The 10,101-nt window shown below is 30.8% G+C and overlaps 1 protein-coding gene across 1 annotated transcript; it reads left to right on the top strand.

The window, feature by feature from the left end:
- The first annotated feature begins 2,891 nt into the window (after positions 1-2,891).
- Positions 2,892-6,714, top strand: LOC131169202 (beta-glucosidase 18-like). Its single transcript, XM_058136338.1, has 12 exons — positions 2,892-3,111; positions 3,365-3,431; positions 3,689-3,747; positions 4,483-4,558; positions 4,640-4,714; positions 4,826-4,913; positions 5,088-5,340; positions 5,427-5,542; positions 5,638-5,890; positions 5,982-6,084; positions 6,222-6,324; positions 6,421-6,714. Exons 1-12 carry the CDS (start codon positions 2,980-2,982, stop codon positions 6,611-6,613), a joined length of 1,518 nt encoding a protein of 505 aa, XP_057992321.1. The 5' UTR covers positions 2,892-2,979; the 3' UTR covers positions 6,614-6,714.
- The last annotated feature ends 3,387 nt before the right edge of the window (positions 6,715-10,101 follow it).

The following is a 10,101-nucleotide window of genomic DNA, read 5'->3' as shown; positions in this document are numbered from 1 at the left end:
AGATCGATGTTTCAAAAAATATATCCAAGTAAACGGAGAATAATCATCAATAAATATCACAAAATAACAAAAACCATTTATTGAAGAAATAGGAGAAGGACCCCAAATGTCAGAATGAATTAAACCAAAAGGAGTGTCTGAAGTAGTATTATTATGAGAAAAAGATAATGCAGGTTGTTTTGCAAGTTGACAATTTAAACAATTAAATGACTCAAACTTAGTATATCTTAATAATCCATGAGAAATTAAAGGTTGAATTTTACTGGCAGAAGCATGACCAAGACGAAGATGCCATTGGTGAATGGAGGAATTAGGGATTGTAGCTGCAGACACAAATCTCTAAGGAAGATGTAAAGATGCAAGCTCAAATAATTGACCCACTCTGCGACCCTCCCCAAGAATCTGTCCCATTTGTGGATCCTGTACCTGGACACCATGGGGAGAAAAAATAACATTTAGTCCTTTTTCACACAACTGACCAACAGAAATAAGATTGAGTGCCAAATTAGGGATATAATAGGTGTCAGGGAGATGAAGATTTGAGGTAGACACATGACCAGTATGTGTGATGTTCATTTTAGTACCATTTGCAGTATGGATTGGTGGTAAGGAAGATACAGGTTTTGCAGAAGACAAGAATTTAAGATTAGTGGTCATATGATTACAACATGTAGAGTCAAAAAGCCAATAAGAATTACCCGGAGTGGCAGACATGGCAGCAGGAGAATTAGAAAAGATAACCTGTTTGAATAGTGCCTCAAGATCACTCATGGTGATGGCAGTAGAACCCTCGATGCAGTGACAATGTGATGGATGAAGATCCAGGCTTTGAGACATTCTTGAATTTAGAATGCCCTCCTTTTGGTCTTGGAGAGCCTGTGGGACAATGTTCAAGAATATGACCGTAACCATGATAATATTTGCATTCTATAGTAGGACAATATGCAAAAGCATGACCAATTTGATTATAATTCTTACAGAGTTAATTGCTAGATTTCTGATGTGAGGATCAAGTAGTTGCAAGAGCAGTTTCAAATTGAGGAGTTTTATCCAAACTGAGACGAGTCTCTTAAAAAATAATCTCTTGAATAGCAGTATCCAATGATGGGAGTAGATTTCGATGTAGCAGGGATGCTCGAACGGCCTCATATTCTGATCGAAGAGCCATTAGAACTTGAATGAGATGAAGATGATCTTCACTGATTTTGGCCTGAGATATTTGATTCCAAATGGGTTGGACCTGGGCAAGAAAATCATTCACAGATTAACCTGCTTCTTGTTTCAGATTATGAAGAGTAGTCCACAACTGATAATAGTGGGCAAGTCCAGTGGTCTGATATCGATTAGCAAAAAAATTCCAGATTTCTTTTGCAGAGTCATAATTAGCAAATTAGATTTGGATGGACGAGACAGAGGTATTGCGAAATCAGGTGATGATCTGATGATTTTTACTATCCCAATTCTCAAGACAGTCAGCAAATTTTGCATCAGTTTCATTGTTCTCTCTTGTTGGCATAGTGATATCACCGGTAACAATACGCCAAAGCTTGCGACCTATAAAAAAACTTTTCATTCCTTGAACCCAAAGATTATAGTTGGAACCAGTCAGAACTGTTGCAATAGGTTTTGAAATATCAGATTTCTCCATTGATAACAAGATGAGGAGAAAAAAAAAATGGTATAATAACAGGAATGAAAAAATGAACCAGAACAGGTTGTGGAGAGAGAAGATAGACCTCAGAAACTAGAAATAAAAGCTTTACGGCTCTGATACTACGTTAGAAGAAAGCATACGAGTAATGAAGGAAAGAATTGTATATTTGTCTGTGTCTGATTTACAGAGATATTACATCTATTTATACATGAGAATATGAGCTAATTTAGACAAGAATAATAATTGTTGTAATTATGTTACACAAATCTCCTATAATCATGTTAATTGCTATAATTATGCTACACAAATCTCCTATAATCATACTAATTGCTGTAATTATGCTAATAATGATGAAAATAAATATATTATTTTATTTAATAGAGATATAATTGGTCCAATAATAACCGGTGATTACATAATGAGAGGTATTATGGAGAGACTAAGTAGATGGAGAGACTAAGACCCCCTGCCATTTACACTTTTTAAACTGGGGGATGCTTGGCTGTTAGGAAAATTGGTGGATGTACATAAACATTTGAAATGTGTCCGTCTACTCTAGCTGGGTGAAGCAGCAGATTTAAGGGAAACAATGTTCTTAGCCGCTCAGACAGCTGCAAGGATGTTATTCTCATATATTTTTCTTGCAACGACAAGATCATCCTCATAAATGTTTTAGTTATACGTCTTAAATTGGATTATCTAGAATCAATATACAATAAATTAAATAAAATAAATCAATTAGATCTGATATATACGTAAGTCCTAAGATGATCCAGATGACACATACATCTGCGGAACAAAAAAAAAAAAAAATTACGATTACTACATACTATTGGATGAAGATGACACATGGCAGCTGATGGGTATTATTATTATTTTTTTTATTAGGTTATTGCAGTGCAGTTTCCGGTCAGAAATTGCAGTGCCAACTAGAACATATCCATTTCGCGCAGGAGTCGGGTTAAAAAGGAAAAAAAAAAAAAATTGAACGGGTGCCATGTATGCCAGCAACTTGCATATATATTATATACCAATTAATTAATTAACATAAACTGTACATACATAATCCTTTCATTAATCTAATCCGCTGGACTTAGCAAGATATTGACCGTCAAGTTTGATCATTATATTTGACCACAAATGGGAAATTGCATTGGCAGGCAGCCTATCCAACTAGTAATTAAAAAAATATAAAAAATGCCAACGAGTTTTCTATATAAAGGGACGACGATATCCTAGCATTACCACAATCCAATTAAGAAGTTAACCTCTGTTATTAGTTGTGCAGCAGCAGAAGAAAAAGAGAATAGCATTAGTAGTGAAGGATGAAGAAAGCCTGTTTTGTGTTAGTTCTCTTCCTATCATCAATAGCGTTGATGATAGATAGGTGTTCATGTTTGGACCGTAGCCAATTCCCTCCTTCTTTTCTCTTTGGTACTGCAACCTCTTCTTATCAGGTAGCTATATGCATCGTTCTCTTCTATATATTTATGCGTTGTATTAAAAAATTTATACTATTACAGACCAGCAAGCAACATTTGCTTTGGTCTATATAATTTTGTGAGAAATCTTTTTTGCCTGAAAATTTATACCCAGCGCAAGCCAAACTCTCTCACAGAAATATGCTTAAAAAATCTGTTTGGTTTGCGTTAAAGGCCTGAAGATTAATTATTAATTTATATATATATATATATATGTTTATTCCTGCAGATTGAAGGAGCATACTTGGAAGGCAATAAAGGCCTCAGCAATTGGGATGTATTTACCCACGTATCTGGTACAAGTATTCTTTTTTTTTTTTCTATTATTTTTATTTATATGCTTATTGCTTGGAAGGTAATGAGTCACGTAATTCACGTAATTCTGTAACACTTTGGTTCTTTTTTATAAACTTTATTATTCTAATCAAGAATAATTAAACTTTTCAATCCTTTTATTTCTTTTCAATAAATACGAGTTGAAGTTGAAAGAATATATAATTGATAAATAATTTTTGTTAACGTAACTAATTAAAGAAAAATGTGAATGTAACAGGAAAAATTGCTGATGGAAGCAATGGGGATGTAGCCGATGATCACTATCATCTATTTTTGGTAATCAATGATTTTCTTGACTTAATTAAATAATCTTGAAATTTGATATTTTTCTATTAATTTATGAATGTTTCTATCAATAACAAGGACGAAAAGAGCCAAAAATTATGACTTAATTTGATCATATTTGCAGACGTTTTCCACTAATTAGAATTCTGAAAGTTTCAAAAAAAAAAAAAAAAAAAAAAAACAAGATGCAACTGACCCAAATTAAGGGATTTTTTTTTAATAGAAAAATAAGGGTCTCTGATTCAGAATTTTATCTATATTTTTTATGTTAAACGAAACTTATTTTCATCTTGATTCGTTTATTCTAAAAATTAATATATAGTTTTGCTAATTTTAAGTTCTAAATCTGTTTAATTAATTTAGGGTGGGTCTGGTTAGTTTAACTCAGACTTAATCCGTTAGAAATTTTAATGTTTTAATTTCAATTTAATTTAATTTAAAAATTCAAGCTATTTATTTATTAATCTAATAATGAAATATTATCATTTCTTTTTTTTTTTAATTTATAAGGATATATAAAATTCAGGCTCAACTTATTTGTCAAGCATAATTTAATTATATTAAAAAAACGATATTAGTAATAAAAATAATTATATTGAATTAGACAAATCTCAACAAGAGGCAAAAAAAAAAAATGGTGATTCTTTTTTTCTTTTAAAAATTGATAATATTTTTTTGATAGAATAAATATTGAAAATGTTATAAATAATGCTTGTATTTTGACAGGATGACATAGAGTTGATGCATTCCCTTGGAGTGAATTCATATAGATTCTCGATTTCATGGGTTAGAATCCTTCCAAGTACGTTCCATAAAAAATTTACATTAAATATGAGTTTTTTATTTTATTTCTTCATGTTTTAATTAATTTTAATCTTAATAGAGGGTAGATTTGGAGATATCAATTTTGAAGGACTTGCATTTTACAACAAGCTTATTGATGCTCTTTTGCTCAAAGGTAAATACATAGCTAGCCTTATTTTATGCTACTTTAATACTTAGGTTTAAGTAATTTTGTATTATTATTATTATTATTATTATTCTTATTTATACCTCTTTAATTATATAGGAATAGAGCCGGTGGTTACCTTGCATCATTTTGATGTTCCTCAAGAACTAGAAGATCGATATGGTGCTTGGTTAAGTTCTCAAATACAGTAAGTTTCTCCTTGTTTGTTACCCTTTTTTTAAATAAAAATAAAAGAAAATTTGACAAAAATGTGCGTGATGGTTCTAGTAATAGAAAATTATATGTTCAGCATTTGCTACCGTTGTTAGTAATACGTACAAGATTAATAAAAATCTACTCTGCCATCTTAATTTTGTTATAGGGATGATTTCGGCTACTTCGCAGATATCTGCTTTGAGGCTTTTGGGGACAGAGTCAAAAATTGGATTACACTCAATGAAGCTAACATGGTGGCCCAATATGGCTACTACAGTGGAATATGGCCACCAAATCGATGCTCTTACCCTGCTGGCAAATGCAAAGCTGGCAACTCTGAGTTAGAACCCTACATTGCTGCTCATAACATGATATTGGCGCATGCCACAGCAACTGAAATTTACCGCAAGAAGTATCAGGTATGTTATATATTAGCACATCAAATACTGAAAAGACAATTCCTTCCCTAACCATGTTTACTTAATAAAATTATTACCTGAAATAGGAAAAACAGGGAGGAAAAATTGGCATTGTATTACATATCTATTGGTATGAGCCATTGAGAGACATTCCCGCTGATCGTGTCGCAGCTCAACGAGCTTTAGGTTTCATTGCTGCATGGTAATTACTAACTCCAATTAAAGTTTTATACTATAAAGTTGTTGCTAGCTTTTGGATGAATTAATAGGTGTGCAATTCTTTTGTTGTATGTGTAGGTTTATGGATCCCATTATGTTTGGAGAGTATCCACCAGAGATGCAGCAGATAGTAGGTCTAAGGCTACCAACATTTTCAGCGGAGGACAGGAGGAAACTGGCGAATAAATTAGATTTCATTGGAATCAACCATTATAGTACTCTCTATGCAAGAGATTGCTTGTTGACACCATGCAATTATCATGATGATTTACTTAAAGATACCTTTACTTATGGAACTGGAGAGAAAGACGGAGTTCTTATAGGAGAGCCGGTAAGATATGCAAAAGCTCATAATATAAATAATAAATCAAATGATAATAAAAGTATTTAACATTGTTTTTTTTTTTTTGGTTCTTATACAGACGGCAATGCCTACCTTCTATGTTGTTCCAGATAGCATGGAGAAGACGATCATGTACTTCAAAGATAGATACAACAACACACCTATGTACATAACAGAAAACGGTATATATGTCAATAAAGCCCAATACCATTTTTTTTAATTATCTGCAGATAACTTAACTATGTGTACAATTAGCAATTATCAAACAGAGAATTAGTAATTCAGTCTCAGGACTTAAAAAAATATGCACTACTTGCAGGATATGCACAGCCTAGCAGCAAAAACATTGAGGATATGCTTAATGACATGAACAGGTTGGAGTACATGCAGGGCTACCTCACTTCTTTGGTCTCGGCAATTAGGTAAAATCACATTTCCTTGTCTATCAATGTTCTTGAAAATCAAGGGTTCTGTTTTTAGTTGATGTGGTGACTTACGAAGGTTCATAAAAATTACAGGAATGGAGCAGATGTGAGAGGCTACTTCCATTGGTCTCTGATAGACAATTTTGAGTGGACATATGGTTATACAATAAGTTTCGGGTTGTATCATGTAGACCGCAGAACAATGCAGAGAACACCAAAAAGATCAGCCAAGTGGTTCCAACATTTCCTGAAAAATGAATCTAGTTTCTTTCATGCCCAAGAATAGCAACAAAACGATATTGTGCATTCGAAATCTAGATTGTTGAAAAGCTAGATAGACAGTGTGCATATATATATATACATACTCATATTTATTCATTGATTTAAGTTGGTCCTTCTGTGGCATTTGCAATCCAGATTCTTGCAAAGTTAGATACAGATAGTGTTCATTCATTTATTGAAATTGTCCCCTTAGTACATGAAATTCACATGGCTATGTCACATGTACAATAGTTGTATCACATGTACAAGAATATTTAAGCTTCTATCCTTAATAAGAAATTTAGCTATACTTTTTTATTTCACATTACGTATTTTTATACCAAAAATGAAATGCAAGATATATCGTTAACTATTCCTAAGTCAATAGACTACTCAAAACACCCACAATTAAAGCCTGTTTTGTAGTCAATAAAGCCTGTTTTGTGGTCAATAGATCTCATATGTATAATAGATTTGCTTCCATTATTGCTGGCTGCTCTGCTCATCCTCTTGATTTAGTTAAGGCTTGCATGCCAAACGATAAAGAAAAAGGAGGAAAGAACAGAGAAAGTCGATTAATGACTCACAGCGGCATTGCTCTACCAAAGGCCACATGGTTCTTTTCATACCGTATTTTTCTTATTAAAAGACCTTATAATTATCATATAGACACACACACAGTCTATAATGGGTTGAATGAGTATGAAATTTTGATATACAATTATTATATGCAATGATTTTATTATGAATGTTTGAGAGCTCTGATAATATGATATTGGTAGCTTTTTATCATTAACAATAATAAAATAAGGAAAGGAAGAAAAATTAAGAACCAGTTGAAAATAATTATTGAAAAGATACAGGATGAGATGCATGCATTTATGTATACAAAACAAATGTTATACATGTATGAGGTGGCTTGTTTACCATCGTTTTTTATGATCTCGTCATAGTCCAACTTAGGACTTGCTTATTCCTCCAAAAGATTATATATAATTATATTATTTAAATAAAAAACTATCGTAAGAATAAGATGGTGATGAATGTATCCGAATTCAAAGAAATTGATAGGAATTATATAATAACTTGATCAACTGCCATTCGAAATAAAAAAAATAATAAAAAATGTAACAACCAGCAACTTGTCATATTATTAATTCCTTTAAGTTTTAAAAAGCAAATATATGTAATTTTTTATTAGTATAATAATTTAATAATTAAATGACTATATCACAATAATGCCGAAGATTATTGTAAAAGAACATTAACACATAATAATTTTCTTTATTTATAAGAATTTATTATTATATTAAAAAAAAATATTTGAATAAAAAATATTCATCAAATCTAAAACATAGGGCCATTGCTGTCAAATTTCAGGATAATTTTAACCAGTTATCTTTGAACAATATTGTAATAATATTATCCTAAACTTTAATTTGTATTGCAAAAGCACCTCAATATTAATTTTATATAATAATAATATCCTTTTGACTTATTGCCATGACATAAGTTAAAAGAAAAAAAAAACCAGTTAATTACTATTTTGTCCTCATCATCTTCAACCATCTCCCCATCTCCCTGTCTCTCTCACCGATTCCCTCTATCAATATCAATTACAGAGGCTTGTCTTCCAAATGAAAACAAAAAATCAAATAACTAGAGAACCTCTTTGCTGGTGAGAAGGAAAAACTGCAACAAATCCACTTAAAGATATAAAATAAACATAAATTCATTCTTCAATATGTTCATTTATTATCAATTTTAAATTAGAAAAATATTAATATTATATAGAAATGCATAATAATATATAAAAAAGAGTTTAATAGCATATAAAAAATATAATTTCTTATTTATTGATACAATTTTAGTAATAAATAAACATATTTAATAAATATTAACGAGTGCAATATTGTACTTGTTAGAAAAGTCATTTAAATAATTATATTATTATTATAATTAATAAAAATTATAAATTATACTTTTATGAAACAATAATCAAGATTTTTTTTATAAATCATATATTCTATTAACTTTAAATAGATGGAAAAAATTAACAAGAAAGGCACATATAACACCCAAGTTAGCATATTCCATCTGTACTCAATTTAGCACCTAAAATATTAAGTATAAAAAAACAATATAAAGACTTAAAAATACAAAATAGGACGAAAAATTCAAAGCTTTATTTTTTTAATTTCCCATTATCCTTTTTTATTTTCTTTGTATATATAAGATTTTTAGTGTATTTTAAATAAATATTAACTGTGTAATATTTAATTATTATTATTATTATTATTATTATTATTATTATTTTGTTCATTTTAAAAATATTTTTAACTTGAATTATTGATGCATGCATTTTAGATCATCATTTAGGAGTAATTTTTGCACATAATTTACCCTTGTTCATAGCTATTATTATAGATAATAGTATATATTTAGTCAATTTTATAATTTTCACACTTCTTAGTTTAATTTTTGGAATTTATTTGTTTTGTAGGTTAAATCGAGAAATTTGATGTATTTTGATCGTAGTAGCCTTTTGGAGGAGATTAAATCAATTGCAAAAATTTTGAAGTTGAGTAAAAATGGCGAGAGCGACACAACTGCGACAACCGAATTAGCTTATGTCGCAGGTTGTGTCGATCGTCAGATATTCACGCCGAGAACGACACAACCCGCGACACAACTGACTCGGCTTATGTCGTTTTTACTGGAAATTGTTGACGTGGCATTTCCGTTACTCCAGCTTTTTACCTCACTTTCTCTGGAACCTTCCCCTTTTACCCATTCTAGGCGCCCTTAGCCTATATAAAGCCTCATTTTATCATTATCTATATATAGAGAGCAAGGAGGCATTTTTGGCAAGATTAGAAAGAGAGAAGGGAGCACTTTCTGCATTTCTTTTCCAGAATGCAGATCACGTTTTACGCACTTTTGTGCAGAGAATCTGCAAATTTGCAGGTTTTTCTACCCTTTTAGCTTACATTTCCATTATTTCTTCTTTTCTTCATTTGGGTTTGTCTTTAAACAATGATTTGTGAGTAGTTGATTGAGATTCTAGAGATGGGTTTGTAAATATTGATTTGTATTGTGGTTTTGAACTGATTTAGCCATTTAAATGGGATTTGTTATATTTTGATTTATTGCTTGTGTGCTTATTGCCTTGCTTGATGAATGGGCCCTCATTAAGTTAAGTTTTAATCCTTAATAGATGGACTGAAAAGTGAATATTGGGGATGGATAATCTTGCAATAAACTTTATTTTCTTGGTGTTAGAAATAAGCTAAGAAGATTAAGGGAATTTTCAAAAATCAATTTTATGCAATAGTTGGTTTTTTGTTAGATTTTAAATACCGTGAAAACAGGTATTGATTTAATGAAAACCAATTTTGAGATGCTTGAAAAAGGTTTCAAAAATTTAAGAATTGATTTCCCTCAAAATTGCAATTCTCATGTGTTTGGCTAAATTAATGATAAACCACATGCAAACAATATTGAAAATCCAAT

This window comes from Hevea brasiliensis, chromosome 15 (assembly GCF_030052815.1).
Source record: "Hevea brasiliensis isolate MT/VB/25A 57/8 chromosome 15, ASM3005281v1, whole genome shotgun sequence".
Classification (NCBI taxonomy): Eukaryota; Viridiplantae; Streptophyta; class Magnoliopsida; order Malpighiales; family Euphorbiaceae; genus Hevea; species Hevea brasiliensis.
The sequence above is the reverse complement of the archived record's forward strand: the minus strand, read 5'-3'. Positions and strand labels throughout refer to the sequence as shown.

Excerpts from the sequence above, each read along its gene's own strand:
- LOC131169202 (XM_058136338.1), top strand. The coding sequence starts at position 2,980 with ATGAAGAAAGCCTGTTTTGTGTTAGTTCTCTTCCTATCATCAATAGCG. Across the intron at positions 4,559-4,639 it reads ATGGGTTAGAATCCTTCCAA|AGGGTAGATTTGGAGATATC; the intron begins GTACGTTCCATA and ends TAATCTTAATAG. Across the intron at positions 4,715-4,825 it reads TGATGCTCTTTTGCTCAAAG|GAATAGAGCCGGTGGTTACC; the intron begins GTAAATACATAG and ends TTAATTATATAG.